The following is a 26,363-nucleotide window of genomic DNA, read 5'->3' on the forward strand; positions in this document are numbered from 1 at the left end:
GCAACCTTAATTCTGGATTCCTGTGATAATCATAATATGCTATCATATATCACTTTTAAACTGTTCTCTCCCTCATCTGTTTCAATTCCGTATACATAATCTATCCTTGACGATTCTTTTGCTGTGTCACTTGGAGTGTATGATTTCCTGTTGAGTATACTGTATAGTCCCAGTGGCACTGGGGACTTTATAGCCAATGTCAGATGGATTTTAGCTGAAATCAGAAACTACCAGAGGAATGTCTATCTGTATTTCTTTGACTATGCAAAGGCATTTGACTATGTGGATAACAACAAGTTGTGTCTAACCTTGAGAGGAATGCAAATCCCAGAACATTTGATTGTGCTTGTGCGAAACCTCGACTTGGACTGGTCATCAGAACAGAGCAAGGAAACATTACATAATTCAAAATCAGAAAAGATGTGCATTGAGATGCATCCTATTTCCATACCTTTTCCATCTATATGTGGAACAGATAATTCGGGAGGGTGGACTTTATGAATGAGGAATGTGGCATCAATAACCTGTATTACACAGATGACAAAACTTTGCTTATTGAAACTGAGGAGGACCTGAGGCATTTGGTGCAAAAGGTCAAGGACTACAGCCTTAAATAGTAATTGAAGCTCAAGATTATTAATTGAAATATTAATTGAAAATCAAGAAATCAAAGATTCTTACCACTGGACCAATTGAGAGCATCATGACATATAGAGAAGAGAGTGAGACTGTTAACAGCTTCAGTTTGCTTGGCTCCACAATCAACATTCTTGGTACCAACAGCCAGGAAATAAAAAGACAATTGCATTTGGGAAAATCTGCTGTCAGGGACCTCTCCAGGGTACTTAAGAACAACAATGTCAGTCTAGAGAGGAAGGGACACCTAATCCAAGTCATGGTCTCTGCATCAGAGAACTGGACAGTGACTAAGGATGATAGAAGAAGAATCAATGTCTTTGAGTTGTGGTGCTAAAGCAGAGTATTGAATATATCATGGACTACTAAGAGAACAAACAGTTCTGTCCTGGAGAGGGTGAAAACAAGCTACTCCTTGGAGACAAAGATTTTGAAGCTCCGTCTCACATAGTTTGGGCTTGTTACCAAGAGGGACTGGAGAATTACAGCATGCCTGGAAGGGTGGAGGGACAGGGCAAGAGAGGAAGAGCCAGTAGCTGGGATAATGGGGGTAACTATGCTGGAGACAGTGAAATTGATTCAAGGTAGAGCAGGATTCAGAGCTATTGTACAAAGGGTCACTAGGAGCCACAAGCAACTCAACAGCACATAACAACCACAACATCATACTGTGTAATATAGTATATTTCTTGCATCTGGACATTTCAGATATTGCCAGACTTGCAATTAATTCCTAGGCTCTGAGGTTTTTCTATCACAATAGGTTTATAAATCTAGACCTATAATGATTCATCATAACACAGTATTCTATTTTTCTCTAAATCCCTCCACTTTAGTGAAAGTCATAATAACAGCTACTACCATTTATTAAATACATACCTTTTGTTAGATATTGTGCTAATCAATATGTAGGGGTTGTTCTCATGTTCAGTCGAGTCGCCTGTGACTCATAGCGACCGTATATACAATAGCCTTAAACCCTACCCTGCTGTATACTGTGCCAATCTCACTGTCTCAACACACCTGCCCCCATTACCCCAGACACTGAATCAATCCATCTCATTGAGGGTCTTCCTCTCTTGTGCTGTCCCTCCCCCCTTGCAAGCACGATGTCCCTCTCCAAGGACTAGTCCTTCCCTACAACATGTCCAAAATAATATGTCAGGTGAAACTTCAGAACCCTTGCCTCTGAGGAACAGCCTGGTTTAACCCTCTTCAGGATGAACCTGTCCATTTGCTTAGCAGCCCATGGTATTTTCAGTACTCTTCTCCAGCACCACAGCTCAAAAGAATCAATTCTCCTTCTATCATCCCTAGTCGTCCAGCTCTCTTATGCATAGCAAGTCATTGCTAAGACCATGGCATGTATCGGGAGCACCTTAGTCTTCAGACTGACATCATTGCTCTTCAGTACTTTGGACAGCAAACTTTCCCAATGTAATAAATCTCAATTTCCTGACTGCTGGTGCGAATAGTGTTGATTGTGGAGCCAAGCAAACTGAAGCTATTAACAATCTCAATCTCTTCACCATCCATTATGATGCTGCCAATCATCCCAGAGGTGAGAATCTTTATTTTCTAGATATTGAGCTTCAATCCATATTGAAGGCTGCAGTCCTTGACCTTCTACGGCAAGCACCTTAGGTCCTCCTCAGTTTCAGTAAGCAGGGTTGTGTCATCTGCATAATGCAGATTGTTGATGAGTCTTCCTCTAGTCCTGATGCCACACTTCTCCTCGTAGAGCCCAGTATCCTGGATAATCTGTTCTGCATATAGATTGAAAAGGTATGGAGATAGGACGCATCCTTGGCATATACCAATTGGTATATTTCAACAAACAGATGTTGCCATAGATGTGCTCACCAAATTGGGCCAAGAAATCTGGAAGACAACCACTTGACCAATTGATTGAAAGAGATCAATATTTGTTCCCATTCCAAAGAAAGGTAACCCAACAGAGTGTGGAAATTATCGAATAATATCATTGATATCATATGCAAGCAAGATTCTGGTGAAGATTATCCAATAACAACTGGAGCAAACCCATCAACAGAGAACTGCCAGAAATGTAGGCTGTGTTTGGAAGGTGTTGTAGTACTAGAGATGTTTTAGATAATGTTAGATGGATCTTGACTGAAAGCAGGAAGTACCAGAAGAATGGCTATCTGTGTTTCATTGACTATGCAAAGTTGTTTGACTGTGTGGACCACACAAACTGTGGCTGACTCTGAGAAGAATGGGAATCCCAGAGCACTTGATTGTGCTTATGTGAAACCTATACTTGGACCAGGAGGCAGTTTTCAGAACAGAGTAAGGGAACACTGCATGGTTCAATCAATACAGATACATGCAATAAATAGGTAATTCTCATTTAACAGATGAATAAATAGAGGTCAGAGAGAGTAAATCATTCACTCTAAATCATATCCTTGGTAAACACAGAGCTGAGCTTCAGACATGTCTCTTTGATAGAGGTCATCATGCCCTCCACCACACACTGAGCACTGCCCTGCATTAATTTCTTCAAACTGCTGAAGTACTTTGATTGTACATTGAGCATGTTCATTTTTAGCAGCTGACTTTATGTGTTGCTAAAGACATACTTCAGCTTACTTCTCTCATGTTCCTAATGAATTTAGAGGTTCTTTTGACAGAACAAAAATCTCCTGAGACCTTAAAATCACAATAGCAAGAGGCTGAAGAAGGAATAGCAAGTTTCCTAAAGAATAGAGTGGCCTTTCTCCACATGTCTATAATTCATGATCAGACAGATTAGTGTCTATATTAAAATGACATGTTAAATGTCATTTGATTGACATTTCATTCTCAAGGAGCATGTCATCCAGTGATAATCCAAGTCCATGGTCCTATTTCTGATGACATTGGTGACTTCCACAGGAACACTGGGCAAGTTGCTGCCTATATTGCTACATATTTTAGAGGACGTCGAAGTACTCATGGGATGCTATTTCCAGAAGGGGAGTAATAAATATCATAACAATGCATTACACAAATAATGCAAGATAAAGTATAAGGATAGACTTGGAGTTTTATTTTTAAATAAAAATACATGCTTTAAACAATGCAGAAATAATTTGGACCTTAGTAAACTATTCCCAAGATCTTTACTGTTAGGTTTGGTCACAAGTGGTCAGAGATGACCAATGGGAGATTTGGTCTCTTCTCTTTCTCCTGAGACGCAGACCCAGTAGAACAACGTTTTTACCAATGGAAAAGGGAACGAGCAGATATGTAGATCATCTATATTCAGGGATTCTCTTTGCCTTTCTTAGTTCCCAAGAATAACATTATAAATCTAACCATTTCAAGAACTAACTCCATTAACACATTAATTTTTTTTTCAAAAGCAAAATCTGTTACTATTTCGTTGTGACTCCGTTATATAATATCATGTTTATCCATTGTTCCGGCATGATTCTGAGGCTGTTTATTTCACAGAAGGAAATGATACAACTTCCTCCTAAGGCATTGCTAGAGAATTTGAACTGCCATGTAGCTTTGGTGCACCTCCCTACCTCCCTGTGGACTACATGATGAGAGCTCATGCCATAAAACAGGAGAGACTTGACAAAACGATATGTCTAGTAAGGAGAGGCCTTGTTGCAGCCAAACAAAACATTGACTCTTTCCCCTTTCCCTTTTCCTTTTGTATATTTAAAAACCCAGTGTTGATATGCTGTAGTCCATCTATTTTTGTAGTAATAGTACATACCACCCACAGTCTCCACATTATGTATTTTTTTAATTCCTGTCAAGCTGTTACACAGAGAAGGCATTTTTAGAATTAACATTTATAGGAATCATAACACCAGAAAATTCACATTTGTGTTGGAGAAATACTAGCTGTGCCTGCAGTGGAGTAAATGTGGTGCTCCGGGATGGTAATAAGGATGGAGGTTGTGTCCCACGGGTTCTCTAGAAAATCCTATTAAGCATCTGAATGGTAACGAAGTGCACCGATACTGTATTTTCTGAGAATCTCACTGGCAGATCTCACCCTGGGCAAAGCAATCGCCATGGCAGAGTTAGCTGCTGGCTCATTATTGCTTCCCTTTCAGGACGCTCATCTCTGCTTTTCTGCTTCTCACCCTACTCGTCCTTCCCTGTAATATCAAGTGTGTCTCAACTCCTGACCTCAGGCACTCACTGTCCTCTTTTCTACTCAGGGTCACTCGCCGAGGCCTTCACACCCACCTTAAATCAAACATTTCCATTTAGTCTAGTTCCACTATATCCTTGTTCTCTGGGGTCCTTTAAAGAGGCATATGATTGTATAACTGTTCCTAATGCATGTTTGTGGGACCAGCATGCACCTCACCCTCTACCGCATGTAAGACACTGCATCTGGAGCAGTGATCAGCGATTGAATTATACTTTTTCTAAAAAAAAATTTATTATTTTGTGTGTGTGTGTGCCGTCAAATCAGATCTGCCTGGTACCGGAGAAGATTGCCCCTCCTTCTCCAGCAGAGCATCTGGTGGATTTGAACCGCGTACCTCTGTAATTGCAGTGCAGTTTCTTGCCACTAGGCCACCAGAGCTCTCCCTGAATTATACTTTTAAATATGACTAAAGATAACTGAGCACCCTCATTGCATTAGGACACATTCTGTGGGATGCAAGGGGGAAAGCAGTGCCATTACTTTCCCCCTGCAAATGGTCTAAAGCAGAGATTGCCAAGCCTTTTCTGTAGAGTTCAGATCATAAGTATTTTAGGCTCTGCAAGTTATAGATCTCTTGTCACAGCTTTTTCACTTCATGGCATTGGTCCGCTTCATTACCATTCAGTGCCAAACTAACCAGAGATAGTATGGAAAGAAATGGTCATAGCTGTGTTCCAACAAACCTTGATTTACAAAAACATGATAGTCTGGCTTGGGCCCAAGGAAGCACACAATCTGCCGAAATTTTAGTTCATCATTCTTTTACCCCTCATTTCTGATCTGGCCCTGGAAAACAAACCACATTCACAAGAAAAGGTGGTGATTAAAAGGACCCTGTGAACATCAATGAAGCAGTGACTAGAGCCAGAACTGTAGGCCTTCACGGGAATTTATGTCAAATGGGAAGAGATGAAAGAAAGAACTGTCTAAAATGAATATATGATTAGGCATTATATATACAACAGTCTAGAATATGAAATATATCACTGCAAATAGGTCTGGGGGCTGGGGGAGGTAGGTAATTGTGCAACAATGAATGAATACTTTTTTTAAAAAAAAAGTGAACTGGGCAAGGGGAGGGTGAGGAGGTTAAATGTGCAATAATGAATGAAAATCTAACTTTTCTGTATGTGCTCATTAAAATCACAATGACAATTTTATTTCAAAACAAAGGAGATTGCATCTTGTATTTCCAGTGGAATCCACAGGCCTTCTTTATGCTGCTGTTACTGTTAGGTGCCCTGGTGATGTTCCTCACAGAGACCTTTTCTACAACTGGATGGACCATAGTTCAGCTGGCTGCCACCCTCACGGCCACTGCTTTGCATGAGCCCATTGTTCAACCACTGTCCTCACTCTATCTTATCTGGGTTCTCTTTTTCATGCAAACCCTTTACCAATCATGATGCCTTTCTCTAGAGACCCATCCCTCTTGATAAGATATCCAGAGTATGTGGGATGAAGTCAAGCCATCTTTCCTTCTACAAAAGAGGATTTCTGGCTTTTTTCTTCTAAAATAGATTTATTCATGCATTATGTCAGTCCACGATATATTTTGTTTTCTTTGCTATATCATAATTTGAAAGAATCTACTCTTCTTAAGTCTTCTTTAGTCATTGCCCAGCTTTCATAAGCATGTGATGCCATTAAAAATACCGTGGCTTGCGTCAGGTCTTAGTCCTTAAAGTGACACATTTGCTTATTAATTGTTTACATGTGCATTTCATGTCTTGACTGCTGCTTCCAGTGATGTAGATTGTGGATCCAAGCAAAATGAAATCATCAATAACTTCAAACTTTTCTTCATTGTTAGGATGTTATTGACCCAGATGTGAATACTTTTACTTTTTTTTATATTAGGAATAATTCATATTTAATCTTTATCAGTAATTTCTTTAAGCTTTAATTTTTAGCAAGCATGGTTATGTCATCTGCATATTACAAGTTCCTAATGAAACTTCTTCCAGGCCTTGTTCATACAAGCTTCTCAGATTATTTACTCAGCAGAGAGATTGAATAAGTATGGTGAAAGGATACAAGACCGGAAACACACTTTTCCTTATTTTAATTGAGTCCATTTGAACAAATGTCTCTTGTCCATGCACATACAGATTCAGCATGGGCACAATTAAGTGTCCTGGAATTTTCATTCTTCACAATGTTACTAGAATTTTTTGTGATCCACGTAGTCTAAAGACTTGACGCAATGCATATAACACAGAAAAACACGTTTCTAGTATTTTCTGCTATTCATCTGACCTCAGCAGTGGTAGCTTTTATTCAGTGTTCTCTTCTCTTCTGAATCCAGCTTGAATTTCTGAAAGGCCCTTTTTTATATACTGCTGCAACATTTTTTTGCATTATTCTCAGCAATATTTTACTTGCTGTGATATTAATAATGTTGTTGTTGTTTTTAGGAGCCATCAAGTTGACTAAGACTGCTAGCAACCCTGTAAATGACAGATCTAAACCTTGCCCCCTCCTACAGTGTCCTCAGGATCTCTGTCATGCTCACGCCCCATGAGACAGTCACTGCGTCAGTCCATCTCATTGAGGGTCTTCCTTTTTCCCTCTGACCCCCTACCTTCCCAGCAAGACATCTGTCTTCAGTGACTGGTTTCTTAATAATATTGTCAGAAATAGTGAAGATGGTACAAGATAAAGTAAGGTTCGGATTTATTGTTCATAGGATTGCTTTGAGTTGTAGACAGTTACCAATGATAGAACAATAGGAGCCTGAAAAATTTGCTCCCAAAACCATAAATTTTGTGTATAAGTTATTATTATCACTAGTTATGGCTATTTAATGATACAAAGCATGTAATAGCACAGTAAACAATAAGATCTTAAAGAACGATACTTTTTTATTAGTTTTAATAAGATTCAAGGTAAGTGTCTTCCTTTTCCAGTAGAGAATGACTATGATACCAGGACTCAAATCCCATGGTTTTTATTTCGGTTGTTTTCCCACCTCTCTCCCCCCCACCCCACACCTTCTTGATTTCAAACCAGTTGATTCTTTTATGACACAATTGGGGGAAAAAAGTGTACCCAAATACTGTGCTTGAATTGTGATTGTACATAGGAAATTTCGTGATATTTTAAAAGTAGTTTGACCACTGAGGTATATATACAATTAAATCACCATGCAATTCAGAATATTCATCATGGAATCCTGTTTATATAAAAGTTAAAACCTAAAAGAGGTGGCTTCACTACTCTTCTGGAAATAATAGGTAATGAATATATGTCAGTCTTTCATAGGTTGGGGAGGTAGCCATGATGCATTGACGTGTCTTGCCAGGGGTTGCCAGCAGGTCACCAGTGTAAAAACATATTAGCAAGCTTAGATTTCCTCACAGAGGCTGTGTGCACTTCCATATGATTCCTTCAGTATCATTAGAGATGTTATTTACTTCAAGGCTGGTTTATGTTCTGGTTAAAATTGTGTCTGTGAGAGGGAAACAAAACCAATCACTGAGTGGTTCTGCCCACAGTTTACTACAGCTTCATTGTTATTTGTTTATAGAGCTAATGCTACCCAATGATGGATGGACAGAGACTGAAGTACCACCCACTCCCCCACGACATCCTGGGCTGGAACTGGGCCTTGAAGATTACAGCCACAGGTATCAAGAAAATGATAGATTGTAAATGTTCCCAGTTACGGTTTTTCTGGGGAAACTCAGCAACCTTATTTTAACTTTTACTTCTTTCCAGACCAGAAATACCCTAGTATTCATAATTCCTTTCCAGTAAAGGCTTCTCATAGTTAATAGCGTACACTGTATTTTTACATCTTGGAATTAGCTGTTTTTCATCTTATATTAATAAAATTCTTAATAAAATAGCTGCATTTGCTTTTACAAGTTTAAAGAAACAGTTGAGCTGAAAGAACATTCTATCGGAAATTATAAATGAAACTGAGAAAACATGAAGCTTAAAGTTACCCCACTTTTTTGAATTGATGAACCCTAAAGATATTTTAAAAATAGATGTTCCAAGAAAGTTAATGAGATCTAAAATTTAAAGCAACACCATATATAATCTAAAATATTGAAAAGCACCCTCTAATAGAAACTAAGAAATCAATAATATTTAGAATCATACAAACATGTGAGAGAGAGATTTACTCAGCATACTTATCATTTGAATAGTGGAATTCATAGATTTTGTTCTTCTGATGAGTTTTAAAAATCATTAAATAGTCTTTTTGTTATTTGCTATATTTATTATAGGTACTCAAAACTGTATATTTTATTCCATTCTGTGTCCCATGATAATCCTGTAAAACTTCTTCATTTTTCTTGCAGCAATGTTAGTGTCACTATACTTTTTAATAAAATTATACTAAAACAACACAACAAGGGTATAGCTAGCTCTATTAGAGATGTCGAGGCTGGGCTCCATGAGGAGAATTGTAGCATCAGGATTGGTGGAAGATCTATTAATAATCTACGTTATGCAGATGACACAACCCTGCTTGCTGAAACTGAGGAGGACCTCATGCACTTGCTGCGAAGGGTCAAGGACTGCAGTCTTCAGTATGGACTGAGGCTCAATGTCAAGAAGACAAAAATTCTCACCACTGGACCAATTGGCAGCATCAGGATGGATGGCGAAGAGATTGAGAGTGTTCACAGCTTCAGTTTGCTCGGCTCCACAGTCAACACTCTTGGCACCAACAGTCAGGAAATCAAAAAGCGTATTGCAATGGGAAAGTCTGCTGTTAGGGACCTCTCTAAAGTACGCAAGAGCAACGGTGTCTCTCTGGAGACTAAGGTGCACCTGATACAGGCCATAGTCTTTGCAATTGCTTGTTTTGCATCAGAGAGTTGGACAATGACTAGGGAGGACAGAAGAAGAGTTGATGCCTTTGAGCTGTGGTGCTGGAGAAGAGTACTGAATGTACCATGGACTGCCAGGAAAACAAACAGATTCATCTTGGAGAGGATTAAACCAAGCAACTCCTTGGAGGCAAGGATTCTGGGGCTTCGTCTGACATACTTTGGACATGTTGCCAGGAGGGACAGGTCCTTGGAGAGGGACATCATGCTTGGGAGGGTGGAGGGATGGCGCAGGAGGGGAAGACCCTCTATGAGATGGATTGATTCGGTGACTGGGGTAATTGGGATGGGTGTGTCAGAGGCAGTGCAGTTGGCGCAGGATAGAGCAGGGTTTAGGGCTGTTGTGCATAGGGTCGCTATGAGTCGCAAACAACTCGACGGCACATAACAACAACAAAAACAACATATTTAGCCATGTGATTCTTATATTTTTTAAGTCAGTTATTGTACCCACATATAATTTCCTGAATGAACTGATAATCACAATAGTGTTCTGGATCAGTATCTTGGGAGTTCAAGATTTCTTGAAAATGTGGACACAATTAACTTTGTTTCTACTCCCTGCTTCTGTCCTGAATCCTAACTGGCAGCTCAGTGGCATTCAAAAGCATCCACTTTAACAATACTTACATCGATTCCACTTGACCGATTGTGCTGCATATATGTACCAAGTCATTCGGAAGGTACAAACAAGAATGAAATATATACTTTACCTTCTAGAGACTCGCTTAGCCAATCAGTCAAAATGGTAACTGGAACACATGTGGGCCTGATGAAGTATTTACCCAAATGTGCAGATAAAGTTATTTGGGCTTCTGAGGAAAAGAAGATGCTTCCAAATGTAGAAATTAGGGGAAATATTCTAAGAAATGTGGCACTCAAGTTAAATCTTAAAGGATGAAAAGATAGAGGTTGGATGTTAGAAAGCCCAGGAAGAAATGGCACTTTTACATAGAAGAAATGGCAGAAGAAATAACTTAGAGATGGAAAAGTAAAATAATATGTTACTTGCTTTGTGACTGATTAGCCTGATGATAATTCCAGAGTGCACAGATAAGTGCTTAGACAGTGAAATCTATTGTAAGGTCTTGAGGAGACAATAGACACAATAGAAACTGGAGTTTTATGTGTGTGACATGGATTGGGTAACTGCTGGAGGGTTTGTAGCTACTAGAAGACCAAAACTCATTGGATACCAGCTGTGACAGCTGGAGAAGAGAACTCTGCCCGGAGTCCAGGGGCAAACTGATGGATGAGAAACCTTCAGGTTAGAGAAATGGTGCATATGTAGTACAGACCGGGAAGTACTGAGATTTCGTAACTGCCTTTTGACTGCTTCCTTCTTCAACTGCTGCACATTTCTTCCTTATTTACAAAATAAATTCTTCCATGATCTTGGAAGAAGGCTTATATTGGCCCTCACTGCTGTGAATTTTCATTTTATGGTACGAGCTAGTAAGGTCCATTTTCCTATGACCTCTCCCTCCATAATCCCCTCAGGCTACTGTCCTGTTCACACCACTCCTCTGGGATTGCTTTCTTTAAAGGTCAGTAGTAATCTCCTTTCAGTGCAAAGTAAGGCATTTTCTCTGACATTGTTCTTCTTTTCTGTGCTACTGTATTTGGTCATTGGGTCCTTCATTCCCTCACTCATCCATTGAAAAGGATTTCTGGAGCTTTGAGACAGACACTATGTATAAGGGACTCTAATGGATTAGAAAGCATCCCAGCCTTCAAGGAATTCATTTCATTGTTGAAAGGATAAACACATGGATGATTAGGATCCATCCTACTAAGCATTTGATACGGAACAGCATGGGAGCCTGGGGAGTGAGCCGCTCACTCGGCCAGCAAGGGCCCAGGAAGGTTTCACAGGTGAACTATTGTTCGGATTGGTTCTTGGAGTACAGAGAAGAGCTTTCTGGGAAACAGGAGGAAGAGCATAGTCTTTTCTTCGTGGTGCATCTAGAGTGGAACATGTCTAAGCTGACATGGCTGGTCAGCACCAGGCTTTTTCAGAGAGCGTGAAAAAGCATGAAAGCCACAAGCCCAGATGTGTGACAGTATCAGGTTGAGATAGTTCAGTCAGTGCAGGATGAAGTGAACAGGAGGAAGGCCTGAAACGAGGATACCAAGCCGAATGGACACCAGCATGAGAAGAGAAGGGCGTGAATGAAGAAACCGCCTGGGTGGACGGGAAGGGAGAACTAAAAGGCATTTTAAGATGCAAAGAACAAGTCTAATGCCATGAGTTTCTCTCCCTCCTGGGAATCTGTGACCTACACACCCCATCCTGCAAGCTGCTGCGTTGCTAGGTGACCAACAGCAGCAGGGTTTGGATGTGTGAAACTTGGGATGGAGGAAGGATTGAGAGCGAGCCAGGAGGTTTGAGCAAAGGAGGCTGTTCTGCCTTTTAAAAGAAATTAGAAACCCTCTAAAAGAGAGAAGTGGTATGTTAGGGAAAGACTCAGTGAAAAACAGAGGGCTCCTGGCGCATAAGGGATGGGAAATGCTTTTGATTAAACTGAATGTCTGGATCATGTATCAAAAGGGGAGCATTTGTTTTACTGTGTTGTAAATGTTTTTAGTTGTACTGCTATGTTATGTAAATAATTATTAGAGAAAGAAAGGATTAGATGCGTGTGAGACCACAGAGTGTAAGACAATGCACCAGGAAATGAAATATATTGGATTCTAGAAACCGCTTAGACTACATTTGATCATCCCCTGTGTGTGTCTGTCTTCTTTTTCTTCCCTGTTTCTATATATAGATTTATATTTTTGTCTGTATACATATCTATCTACTCCGATCACCACCAGCCACTCTTTTAGTCTCTTTCTATCAAACATGTGACCTCTATTTACTTTCGCTCAGTGAAGCCAGTTGCTGGGACAAATCCATGGACACATGAGGCTTCAGTTGTGACATTTTTTTTGCCATGCCTCTGAAAATCATCTCACCCTGGCTTCTTATTTCAGATGATCCCCCCTCAATATTCATCGCTGGCTCTTTTCTGCCCTTGACCTTCCTGATTTGTCACCACACTCTGGCCGCTGGCGTGTGTTTCATGCTACCCTTATTTATTCATTATGCAGCATAATTTGACATTGAGAATCATTTCTATTTGATAGATTTCCTGGTTGTTCATGCTGAAAATACTACCTTTATCCGAGACATGTCTTCGGCCTGCTGTCAACTTCCAGCTTCTCGCAGCCTCTGCTGCAACCCGCTCAGCCATGAGCACATGCCTGCTCCCTTCAAAATTCCACTGTGCCATCTCTTACTGTTAACTATTGTGTCACTCTCTCACTCTAGAAACTTTCAAAACGTAGCATAAAACTAAAAATCATTTTACTAGCCTAATGTGTTAAGTATCTAAAATAGACATTAATGAATTCTGTATCACATATTACACATATAACAACCTATTGCCCAGTGTGATTGACTTCAATACCATGTTGTTGTGTACTAAAGAGTCGTAACTAACCCATAGTTGACCCTCCGGTGGGTTTCCAGAGGCTTGTAGTCACACTTCTCCCACTTCGGTACCATAATGCCTTCTATTACTCTTCCTTTCTAAAATATCTGCCAATCTGATATAAGCCATATCTGACATTATTTCCATTTTCTGTGAAGGCAGAGATGACCCTTTCTTTGTAGGTTCTCAAACTATCTGTTTGACCACAAACAAAGCAATCCTAATGGAGTTATGTTGTTAGCCTACTAGTGTCACATCAGTTCTGACACATGGTTACATATAAGAGTAGAGCAAACTGTCCAAGGTTATAAAACATTATGAAATCAATCTGCTGTATCTTTCTCCTATAGAGTGGATAGTGGGTTTGAACTACCAATGTTTAGGTTAGTAGTCAAGCATTTAACAACTGTATCATCAAGGCTTTTTGAAGTATGTCATTCTGATCACTTTCGTGAACACAATCAGGTGTGTGTGTGTGTGCGTGTGTATACAAGATTGTTATACTCATATTACATATTTATTTCCATATGTATTTCATAGTACATATATGTTCATATATCATATATTCATATGATATTTATTTTATTATCCTTGATTGTATCTCAGCATCTGTTTAAAAAATTCACATTATTTAAACAGATCCTAACTGGAGGAGGTTACTTTATGAATGAACATTATGTCCTTGGTCTTTGGAGGGACCAGAATAATTGTTTCCCAGGAGTTTGGGGAAATTTGAATTATTATTCTTAATTTGTCAATTAATGCCTAGTTTGGTAAACTACTGTAAGTCAATGAGTTGGATTAATCAATACATTATGCACTTGAGTAGATTTCCATAGTCTGCCTTGAGCCAAACACTTTAAATGCAGTGTGATCTATGTTTTAATAAAATATATGCATATTGGTCCTAAACCTCTTCCCTGAAGGCTTGCATTATAAAATATGGCATCGGTTTTGATTAGTTATTTGTTTTCTTTTATTTAATAATAAATATGTGCCTCATTCCTGAATCCAAAAGCTAACCTGAAATGCAGACTGCATCAAACAGTGTAAAAGAATCTTTGCTGAAAGAGAAACATTTGATTTATCCAAACACAGAGTATCAGTCTGTGTCCTGGTTTGACCACCATTTTAACCAATGCTTGTGACTCTGGAAGAGTTTAAGGAAGCAAAGTTTTGTTCCCGGCTTTGCCACTAGCTAGCTGTGAGATCTGGGGCACATCTGTCCTCTTGGAGTATCAAGGTCTTATCTAAAATGTGAAGGGTTAGGTGAGATGACCTTTAATCCCTCCCCGCTCTTAAATTCTTTGATTCTGTGAAAGCCCTGTGAGTCTTCCTGACACTAAAACCCCATCATCTTGAGGGATCAAAGGATGAGGAACAAAGTGCATGTAAAGGTCGAATAACACATTTCAAGGCAAGAGCTTTCACATAATATTCAAGGTTCAGAGAGGTGCCCATGTTCAGAACAGTATCTCAGAATTCTTTAAAATGGGCAGGCAGATATAGGTCCACGCCTATATGTGGGTCAAGGTTTTTCTACAGTTGCCTTATTTTACAATCACTTAGATGCCCAGGTAGAAAAATATCATTGCTACATATAAAACATTTTATATAAAGACAGTTTTATTCTTGAGAATATAAGTAGATATTAATAAGAAAGAAAAAATTTATGACATAAAAGAGTGTACTTAAACTTCTTGAAAACACAAATACCTCTCTCTCTCTATTGGACAGTGTAACCGTTATTCAAAACTGGCTGCATTATAGTGCACGGTTATTGAGCTCTAACTAGGTATAAGATGCTATTCTTAGTGGGTAACATATCTTAATTTATTCAATCTTGAAAACTATTTTGGGTAAATGCAATTACCATCCATTTGTGGTGAGAGAACTGATGCCAAATAACCCTGCATCTCAATTTAGTGCCCAGGCCTCTAACCAGACTACTGCATTAACCTTGTAATTGGAAAGAGAGAAGAGCTTTTACGTGTAGGTCTACTGAGAACCTAACAAAAACAAGGAAGGTAAAGAAACTGTACCAGCATTCCTAAGAATTCAGAAGGCTCAGAGACCTTTTTGTTTTCATCTGCCAAGTGAAGAGCCACATATGTATTTAGCTTCTTATTTGTTTCCCAGTTACTTCTATAGATAGCAGTTACTCTCTGCCAAAACTCTCTTCTCCTCATTTTACAAATGTCAGTTCATCTCTGGTGCCCTAGTCTATAGGGAGTTGCACTGCTCTCTCAAAGGCTGCACCTCTACAGTGGTTTGAATCCACCAGCAGCTCGTAGGTAGAAAGATGGGCAGTCTCCACCCATGTGAGTTACAGCCTCAGAAAACACATCGGAGGGTCAGCTGTGAGTCAGTTCTGACTCAACAGTAATGCATTCACATTTGGGTGTTTTGAATCGTGACTTTGAAAGAGTTCAATTATGTGTAATTATGTCTAATTTCGCATGTTAAGGAAATTAAAACACAGACAAGGCCAGTAAGCTAGCTAAATCACACAGCTAATAAGTAGCAAAGACTGAATTAAGAAACAGTGAGCTCTGGTGGTACAACAGTCACACATTCCACTGTTAACCAATAGGTTATCTATTAAAATCCACCCAGCAACTCCGCGAAAAGCCTCGTGATCTGCTTCTAGAAAGATTTCAGCAAAGCATTCTATGCAGCAGTTTTAACCATCCTGTGGGGTTACAACAAGTTGAGATCAGCTAACATAGCATATCCCCATTCGGACACCTGGGCTTTCAGAGTTCTATGCTGTTGGCACTTCTCATCCTTCCTATCACAGGTTCCTATTATGCTACAATGCTGGAGATTCATTCATTTTCTAATGCAGCAATATTGTTACTGCTGGATTTTAAGATAGTATTAAATAGGCAAGATTGGTGAATTTCAGGAAAAGAGTAAACCTATTATAGTGTGTAATATTTGGTTAAAAAGTCAGGATCACCTGTTTGTTTTAGGATTCCCTTTCAAAATAGTTAATACATTCACAGGCTTTTATTTTGCTGTTTAAAGTGTCAAGCGCCAAACTGCTTGAAAACCTCCAGCTTCATTCCTTTTGTGTTTACCAAGGCTACTTCATCATTTGCAGTTCTGATGTATTTTCCCTCAGAACAGGCATTATGTTGAAATGACTTACCATATTTACTTCCTAAATATTCAAGAATACCAAGGGGGGAAATAATTATGGTATTGTTTATAAAGTATTTACAAATGTAACTTATTCTTACATCCAAAAATAAGGCATTTTCCATAGTTTCTTATATAATCTCCTCTGTCCTCGAGCAAATAAATGCAATACTCATCAGAAAGAATATTGATATTGGCTAGAAAGCTGATCAGGGCATCTCATGTATCTTGCGTCTAAAGTGTCAACAGAGCTTTTCCTGTTGCTTCTTCTGGTATTACTGATAAACAGACTGTTTCTTCAGCATTACTAATAGTTTTAGAAAATAGAACTAAATAAAGTAGGAAGCCAAACGTCCTTACCAGATTAGCCATCCAACTGGGTGATTTTCTAATAAAAAAATTAGACTATTAACCCTTTCACATAAGGTACACTTGTTGTTGTTGTCGTTGTTATGTGCCGTCGAGTCATTTCCGACTCATAGCGACCCTATGCACAACAGCCCTAAACCCTGCTCTATCCTGCGCCAACTGCACTGCCTCTGACACACCCATCCCGATTACCCCAGTCACTGAATCGATCCATCTCATAGAGGGTCTTCCCCTCCTGCGCTGTCCCTCCACCCTCCAAGCATGATGTCCCTCTCCAAGGACCTGTCCCTCCTGGCAACATGTCCAAAGTATGTCAGACGAAGCCCCAGCATCCTTGCCTCCAAGGAGTAGCTTGGTTTAATCCTCTCCAAGATGAATCTGTTTGTTTTCCTGGCAGTCCATGGTACATTCAGTACCTTTCTCCAGCACCACAGCTCAAAAGCATCCACTCTCCTTCTGTCCTCCCTAGTCATTGTCCAACTCTCTGATGCATAACAAGCGATTGCAAAGACCATGGCCTGTATCAGGCGCACCTTAGTCTCCAGAGAGACACTGTTGCTCCTGAGTACCTTTGAGAGGTCCCTAACAGCAGACTTTCCCATCGCGATACGTTTTTTGATTTCCTGACTGCTGGTGCCAAGTGTGTTGACTGTGGAGCCAAGCAAACTGAAGCTGTGAACACTCTCAATCTCTTCGTCATCCATCCTGACACTGCCAATTGGTCCAGTGGCGAGAATCTTTGTCTTCTTGACATTGAGCCTCAGTCCATACTGAAGACTGCAGTCCTTGACCCTTCGCAGCAAGTGCATGAGGTCCTCCTCAGTTTCAGCAAGCAGGGTTGTGTCATCTGCATAACACAGATTGTTAATAGATCTTCCACCAATCCTGATGCCACAATTCTCCTCATAGAGCCCAGCTTCTCGGATAATCTGCTCTGCATACATGTTGAAAAGGTATGGAGACAGGATGCATCTCTGGCGGTACACCCTTCCCAGTTTTGAACCATGCAGTTTTACCCTGCTCTGTTCTGACTACTGCCTCTTGGTCCAAGTATAGGTTTCGTATTAGCACAATTAAATGTTCTGGGATTCCCATTCTTCTCAGAGTCAGCCACAGTTTGTTATGATCCACACAGTCAAATGCCTTTGCATAATCAATGAAACACAGATAGACACTCTTCTGGTATTCTCTGCTTTCAGCCAAGATCCATCTAACATCAGCAACAATATCCCTAGTACCAAGACCCCTTCTAAACCCAGCCTGGACTTCTGGCAGTTCTCTGCTGATGTGCTGTTCTAGCGCCCCCAAAATCTCAGATTGCTTTTGATCTCTGCTAATACCTGTGGCTTCCTTTCAAGTACCAGTGCTTTTCAGGCTCGCCTTCTCCACTCAGCATTATATATTGTACAGTAGGTTCCCAATTAGAAGAAATCAGTGAAGAGTAAAACATGATATTAGCCAGAGAATATTTTATTTGAATGGTGCAGTGTGATGAAAACAGGATTGCTGTATCTCATAAAATAAACTGAGAATCCAGAATTGGTTTAGAATGCTTGACTGGGAGCTGCAAAAAGAGTGATGAGGGTTTGTGTTCCAAAGAAGAACTGCACCCTTTAATATTAAAGAGAAGGAAAGAAAGATTCTATTTGAAGCCTCAACTCCGGTATACGGTTTTCTTTCCACAGCTCTGGAGTGGATTCATCAGTGTATGTTCCAGATCAGAACATCAGCTTCAGACCATTGACACCGGCCAGGCAGCCTGAATCAATTAATCTGAAAGCCTCAAAGAGCATGGACCTTGGTAAGCAAGAGAGAGGTGACATCCAGGTCAGCTCTCTGGCCCCAGCCCATCCATCTCCTGAAGCTCCTGCTTTTGTTTCCAGAACTCAAACCTCTTGGAGCTGGGTGGCTAGAAGCCTGGAGGAAGGGCTAATGGCCATCCTATCTTCCTGTCTCCTCTCACACATTTAATTGTAATTACCACCTTTTAAAAAGTAAGATAAATGATTTATTCCTATATAGCAGTCTGTGAAATGCCTCCCTTTACATATGGGAGAAAAGTGGGGATGCTTCTCAAGTGTCTAAATGCTGTAACAACCTCTAACTCACCTGCTTTCTATTGTGTTTGCATTGTGGATTCAGCAAGCACTTTTCTGTTCCTTGTGCACTTACCTGTGGCAGAGTTTGGAAAAATAATGTTGCTGATCCTAGTCCATGGTGCGTCTCCTCTTGTTTTCTTCTCATGTGTGATGGATAGATAACAATATGGAGAAAATCTGTTCAAATGATATGAGGGGAGCGAAAAATTCCTCGGTTTCTCAGATTGAAGATGTCAGTGTTACTTGGGCCAATATGAGCTTCACAGGGATTAGCCAGAAAACTGTTGCCTGTAAGTGCAAAGGAAGGGCCTTAGCAAACCTCGGTTCTCCAGACCCGGAGACATGGAACTCTGGTAGACTTCTCAGAGGCCCATGGACATTGCTGCCCTCCCATGGGCTGTTGGAGAGAAAGAGTAAGCTCTTAGAAAACTTTGTGGGTGCAAAACAAAACCTTAGCAAAGTACATCCTGCCTTCTGCGTGCTCTGAGACCGAGCTCCGCAATTTTTTCCCCTTGAAGCATATTACATATTTCATTAGTAGCAACAAGAAAATAGAATAATCAAAACTGTGTGCTCCATAAAACAATCTGATAAATAGTGCTTATCTATTACTCATTTACAGGAGTTTGGGAAAATGTTCAGTCATGATGAAAGGAGAGAAATTGATTCTCTCTTCTATAAATTAGCTAGATCACCGGGATGTATTTGCTCTAATCACCTGGAGTGAGAGACTGATAGGGAAGCTCAACAAACCAGACAGCCTGGGGAACTGGTCAGAAGAGAGGATCTTGTCAAGCGTGAACCTTCAGCAAAGCAAAGGAATAATGTGTGACAGTGACCCAGGTTACTGATAATAAGCTAAGGAGCAATTTGTTCTTATAGAAAGCTTGTTAAACACTTCCTAGGCAGTCTTCCTAATTTCTCTACAAGGAAGACAGATACAAACTGCTCTTAATTTTAAGGGAGAGGAGCAATATATTCGTGTGTACCTCATTTAACTTTTTTAAAAAATTAGTCATTATGGTTTTAACAAATCTCTGTTATAGAAAACAAACATTTCTATTTAAGTGATGGGAAAAAATACTATCATGTTTATGACAAAATAAAACTTAAGGCAAGTTCAGGTGAATTTCTGCTTATATCTTATTCCTTAAAATGTAACTTTTGAGAAGTTTTCTCTTCTAAATTGAGGTACTGAGGGAGCTCTGGTGGCCCAGTGGCAAGAAGCTGCACTGCAATCCCAGAGGTGCACAGTTCAAATCCACCAGATTTTCTGCTGGAGAAGTAGTGACAATCTCCTCCTGTACCAGTCAGATCTGATTTGATGGTACATGCATAAAAATAATAAAATTTTTTTTAAAAAAATTCTAAATACTCGTTGCTGAGAAAGCCATTCTGATTCGCAGCATCCCAATGTAATGGAGTGAAACTGCTGCTCAGCTTTTCCAAGGCTGTAGTCTTCACAGTTGGAAGCAGAATGCCATCTCCTTCTCCCACACAGCAGATGATAGGCTCAAACCCCTGACCTTTCCATTATCAGCTAAGTGCTTAACTCCCTGTATTGTGAGGGCTCCCAAACTGAAATAGTTCTTGCCAAGTCTGCGCAGTTTAATGTCACCCAGCACAATTTACTGTACAGTCTGTGACTGATAGTGACAATAATAATGCTTATTCCGTTTAAAAAGTGTGGCCACTTGATCTATTTCCTTCAGTTCACAAGTGTCAAACTAAAGCATCAACTAAAATACACTATTCCGCAGAGCACTCAATAACACGCAAATAAAACATTTTTTCAAGTGACCAACCAAGGTCTGCCCCTTTCATGAAGTGCCAGTTTAAAGCTAATAGTCTTGCTGAAGACTCAAGGTTTAGTGTTCTAGTACCACTCTGACCTCTCTCGCTAAAATAATCAGATGAACCTAATAAATGTCCTTCCTTAAGAAATAAACTCAGCTGAGGACCCAGTGGTAAGAATTTCAAAATTCTTTGTCTGTTTAGGTCTATAGAAATATGGTGTGTAATTAATTTTCCATTATAGCTCTGGAACAATGTAAGAAAACAATGCTGTTATGTGCCATGGAGTTGGAACAACCCAGAGCTGGCCCTCCAGCGGGTTTTCAGTGGAATTGCACAGGAGGAAATTGTCCATTTTTGTCCTGCAGAAGACCTGGTGGATTTAAACTACTGTCTTTGGGTTGGTAGCAAAACTTCTTACCCATTAGGCCGTCAGAAAATAACAGATTTGAAAAAAAAAATAATAATTGATGACTTGGCTTATTGGACTGGCTCTTAGCAGGATCAAGATTGTTGTTGTCATAGTGACCCTGTCTACATACAGCACCTCTGAACCCTGCTCTATCTTGAGCCAACCTCGTCTCCTACACACCTACCCCCCCATTACATTACAGCCAAAAATATGGAATGCTTCACGAATTTGCATATCATCAAGATATCTTCTTTAAAACATGCAAATATAATCCTGGGAACATTTAAAATAGCAGATGATAAAGTTCATACCCTTTATCATTGTTCCGATTTGTTAATTATTCCCATTTATCTGTAAGAAGCTGTGCTGCAATTCCAAAGACACATGGTTTGAATTCACTGGCTGCTCCATGAGAGAAGGACGGACAGTCTACTCTTGGGTGATTTACTGCTTCCAAAAACCTGCTGCAAGGTCTGCTATGGTTCATTCCTGAATTGAGAACACAGAATAACAACGATCATTGTAAGGTCGTGCTGTCTATTTTACAAAGTATTTCTCCCAATCTATTTGTGGTTTTAGTTTTATTGTCATATCACCTTTTCTTGGTTTCTTTGGTTAGGTTTTTTGGTGGGTTTTTTCCTCAGTTTTATACTGATTTATTTACAAAATTAAAATACATTGTTTTTCACATCTGATCTTTCCCATTTCCTTCATCTCCACCCCATCAAATTGTGCAACCCATGATTAACCACCCCACCCCCTACCCATCCTCATCCCTCTGCTTCCAGCTTTCCCACCTTGGCTCCTTATACAGTAATTGTCCTTATGGAGCTGAGTTAGTTCACTCAGAATAATGCTTTCCAGTCCCTCCCAAGTTCGGTAGTAATTTACAAAATCATTGCATCTGGCATGGTGTAGTAGTCAATTATGTGAATGTACCATAATTTCTGAATCCATTGAATGTGGTTGGACATCTGGACTGTTTCCATGTTCTTGCAATGGTGAATAATGCTGCTATGAACATTGGTATACAAGTCTCCGTTTGAGCCTCAGTTCTCATTTTCTCAAGGTATATTCCAAGCAGAGAAATAGCTGGGTCATATGGAATTTCTATGTTCAGCTTTTTGAGGAAGCACCAAACTGCCTTCCAGAGTGGTCGTACCATTTTATAATCCCACCAACAATGCATAAGAGTTCATATGGCCAACAGACATATGAAAAAATGGTCAAAATCACTGGTAATGAGAGAGATGCAAATCAAAACTACGATGAGATGCCATCTCATTCCAGTATTAGTGGCAAAGTTTAACAAGACAGCAAGTAATAAATGAATAGATTAATAAAGAAATTGATAAAGGACTCTATTATATTTAGAGACTTTAAAATTTTTTTAGCAATTGATAACTTATTTTTTTAAATTTATTTTATTTTATTATTTTTGTGTGAGTGTACCATCAAATCAGATCTGACTGGTACAGGAGGAGACTGCCCCTCCTTCCCCGGCAGAGTATCTGGTGGATTCGAACCATGCGACTATGGGATTGTAGTTGCAGCTCCTTGCCACTAGGCCACCAGAGTTCTCCTATTGATAACTTATTTTATCCATGGAATATTAGAGACAAGTTTTATCTGTAATGTATAGTGATTTTTATTTTTCTATCATTTGCCCATTAATTTGGAATATAACGAAAGTAAATATTCAATTCCCTTACACACGTGGGTCATATCCTACTCTTGTTATTTTCTAGATACATTTGTCTTTCCTTATGCGTGCACCACCTCTTTAATGAGTCAGCTTTATACTTGCTATCAAGTTGATTCAACTTTATGCAGAAGATTGCCTTTCTCCCACAGGGTGAGTGGAAAGTATAAAGACAGCCTTCGTTCGCTTCCAAGCACTTTTGCCACTGTGACACCAAAGGGTTTGAATTACCATTAATTGTAGTGTTTCTTAATCATTAATAAACAAGAGTCCTTTAACTAACTTCTCTTCTTTTGTAAAATTACTTTGATACTACATACTTGTTTCTCACATGAATTTTAGAATCAGCTAGTCAAGATAAGTCTTGGGAAAAAAAAAAAAAAAGAAAAGAAAAAAAAAGATAAGTCTAGAAGAGTAAACAAGAATGTCTCCACTCTGTTAATGTGTGTGCGTGTGTAAGAGAGTTACAGCTAATTATGATGCTTATAGTTAATTTCTGATAAAAACATTTTATCAAGCTAAATATGTTTCTAATTTCATAAAAAAGTTTTAATTCATTTTGTTTTTAAATTACAAATGGCTATTGATTTTCAGGCTCTATCTCGATTGATCATATATATTTTCTTTTTTTATTATTATAGCCAATGATATTACTAGATATTCCATTATTGACTCTTTTGATTCCTTTGAGTCCCTCTGGAGTTTTTTCTTTGCACTTGAAAAAGGTACACATTTCATTAACTACAAAAATGTATGTTAAATCCTTTAAGAAAGGGGTATCATATAATCTTTGTCATCACTATGTGCCTTCAGGTCAGCCCTGTCGTAGAGCAGATCTGCAGGACAGAGTGGAACGGCCTCCTGAAATGTCCAAGAGTGCAATCTAGAGAAGCAGAGTGCCCCATCGTCTTAAAGCCGCTCTTAGATTCAAACCAACAACAACTGACTCACAGTTGAAAACTTGACCACTGTACCGCCCTGGCTAATCACATATCTCTGCTCTCTAAATGTAGGCGTGAAATGCATTAATTCCTGCATATCCTTTAGCGTTCTTTGGTGGTTGTGAGGGTTTTCCCCCCTTTAATAATCTTCATCAGTATTTTGTAATAACTGTTCCCAGTACGCATGAGGTCACATTTAAGTCAGATCACAAATGATTAAAATGATGGGTGCAAGGAAATTTATTTTTCAATAATTGGATGGAACTGTGCTTATTCAGAGAGGTTAGGGTGCTAGTTAAGAGGCTGGATAGATACTTCTGGGTTTTTGAGAGAATCCATCTTTTCCTACTAATTGTAGACTTTCCTCTATTTATTTAAATTACCAAAATTACTATGTTCAGTCTGGATCCCTTTAATTTGTTCATAATTGAGCTTGTGTGGGTGCTGAGTTGGAAGCTCTCAGGAGCTGAATAACACAGCTGCCTCTTTGGCCTTTGGCATAGGGTTTCCCCCCAAAGAGCTGCCCTTGTTGGCTGGATGCCAGGGAGTTACAGTCAAAGACCTTTTGATGAGGTATAAAAATCTTTAATTTCCAGACCTGGTGTTTTATGACCCCATAATACTATTTAAAAATTAGTCTGACTTATATAAGGGACAGTACTTAAGTCTCTTGGCCCCGCCCTTAAATTAATCTATAGCCCCTTTCAAAGTTAAGTTGAAAACAGTGTTTCCCACCAGTTGTTGCTCTTTCTGTTTGTTTGCCTTTTTCTGAGAGTTTGCTCTGCTGTTTCTAGTTGCCTTTCTCACTCTCATTTCAAGAGGGTGCTCTGTAACACAGTCAGGAGCTGACGGAGGGCAGTGCAGATGGAGGATACTGGCCAGCTGGCCTGCCTCTGTTAAATGAGAGGAAATGAGCTTAAAGTGATGCATGAGGCAGTTAGACAAAATTTTAGGAAGTTTCCTTACAATGAAGATAGTTAACATTCCATGTCTTTAGTGTCTGGGGTGGGGGTGGGGGGTGGGCAAGCATGTGTCTTGAATGACTCTCTCTAAAATCAGGATGAGAGGCTGGTATTCCCCTCCACCCCCCGCCCCATCTCAAAATCTCTGATTCAGCAATTTTACTTTCTGATGGTCGTTTTCTCAGAATTGTTTAATTGAAAAATATGTCTACATATCCACAGCTGGAGGAAATGTTAAATCAACTGTTATTTCAAGAATTACTTATCTCATTGCCATCCGGTCGGAACAGACTCCAAGCTGACCCTTCAGGGGTGCGTCTAAGACTGTAAATTGCATGAGAGGAATTTGTCCATCTTTCTCTCAAGGATCTGCTGGTAGATTCAGAGCATTAAAGAGGTCTAAGATTTGGGTTAGCATCACATCTTACTGTAAGATATACCACTAGGTCTTCCTGTACCAAGAGTAAGAGATGTTTAAGTCACGTTTGGATATAACCCATTCCTATCTGTCAGGCTTTCCTCTCAGAGAGCAAGGAGCTCCAGAGCGCTTATACGCACACTTACTCCCTTTGAGTCAGTTCCGGCTTATAGCTGTTCCATAATCAGCTTTCCATGGCTATAAATGGCAATAGGAAGAAACAGCCTATTTTTCTCCTTTGAGATACCAGTGGTTTCAAACCCCTGGAGATACCTGGCCTTTGAATTAGCAATACAACTTCATATGTAAAAAGTACGTGCCACCAGCAATCAGTTCAAACAAAACATGGACTTTGATAAAGGTTAATTAACCCAATGTAACTGCTTCAATGCTTTCTTTGTTCAACATATGTTTTTTTAATGAAATAAGGAATCTTCATATACATTCTTGGCAATAAGACAAGAATCTTGAAGGTTGAATAGGCAGATTTTTCTAAATTATATAGATTCAGAACTGTAATGATGATTTATCAATTTAGTTACCAATTCTTGCATAGTATATTTTACAAATAATATTTTATCTATATGAATGAATCCTTTGAATTGTTTTGCAATACTTCTGAATAAGGTGAAGATGGTAAGAGCAGTATTAGGCAGCTATTTTGGATATAACTTTGACTTTAAACAAACACAGAAAACTTAATTAGTAAAGATGAATTAATGATATATTTGTAAGTGTCTGTTTACATTTACAATTTACAAAACACTAGCATGAACACAAGGACATAATTGAATGTATGCCATGAGCTTTAAGGAGACCAAATAAGCAAGTACAGAGAACAATTATTCAATCATTAAACACATATTTAATTACAGCCTACTGTGTGCCAAGACATATATTAAACACTGGGAATTTAGCAGTAAATGAGAGAAACAGTGCATGCTATGTGGGCCTAGTTTAACTATACAAAGAAAAGAAAATGTGACTATTGTAATTAATGTCATAAAATGAAATGTGTATGAATAGTTGAGCAGAAAACCAAATTGCTTTGTAAACCTTCACTGAAACCACAATTTAAAAAATAGAATAAAATGATGTGATTTAAAAAACTAAATTCTGAGATTATGATGATAGCGTAACTTTAAGAGGAAAACAAGAACACATCTGAAAAACTTAATGTGGACGCATCAAAAATTCATTAGTAACCTTAACTATTTTGGTCTTTCCTTCCTCTTCTGTCTTTGTAATGACCGTTTACACTCTTCCTGAATGATATCTTTGATATCCTCCCACAACTCATCTGGTCTTCGCTCATTAGTGTTCAAGGCCTCAAACCTGTTCCTGAGATGATTCTGAAATTCAGGTGGGATGAAATCA

At 39.3% G+C, this 26,363-nt stretch overlaps 1 protein-coding gene across 3 annotated transcripts in view; it reads left to right on the plus strand.

The window, feature by feature from the left end:
• The window catches only part of PARD3B (par-3 family cell polarity regulator beta), a 1,417,836-nt gene that overhangs the window by 823,903 nt on the left and 567,570 nt on the right, over positions 1–26,363 (plus strand). For all 3 annotated transcript variants that reach the window (XM_006889111.1, XM_006889110.1, XM_006889109.1), the window contains 2 exons: positions 8,349–8,448; positions 18,344–18,459. In XM_006889111.1, the coding sequence (XP_006889173.1) occupies positions 8,349–8,448; positions 18,344–18,459 (216 nt within the window). The remainder of the gene's footprint in view (positions 1–8,348; positions 8,449–18,343; positions 18,460–26,363) is intronic.

Source organism: Elephantulus edwardii, unplaced genomic scaffold, assembly GCF_000299155.1.
Source record: "Elephantulus edwardii isolate Elephantulus edwardi_28Jun2011 unplaced genomic scaffold, EleEdw1.0 scaffold00075, whole genome shotgun sequence".
In the NCBI taxonomy this organism is placed as follows: Eukaryota; Metazoa; Chordata; class Mammalia; order Macroscelidea; family Macroscelididae; genus Elephantulus; species Elephantulus edwardii.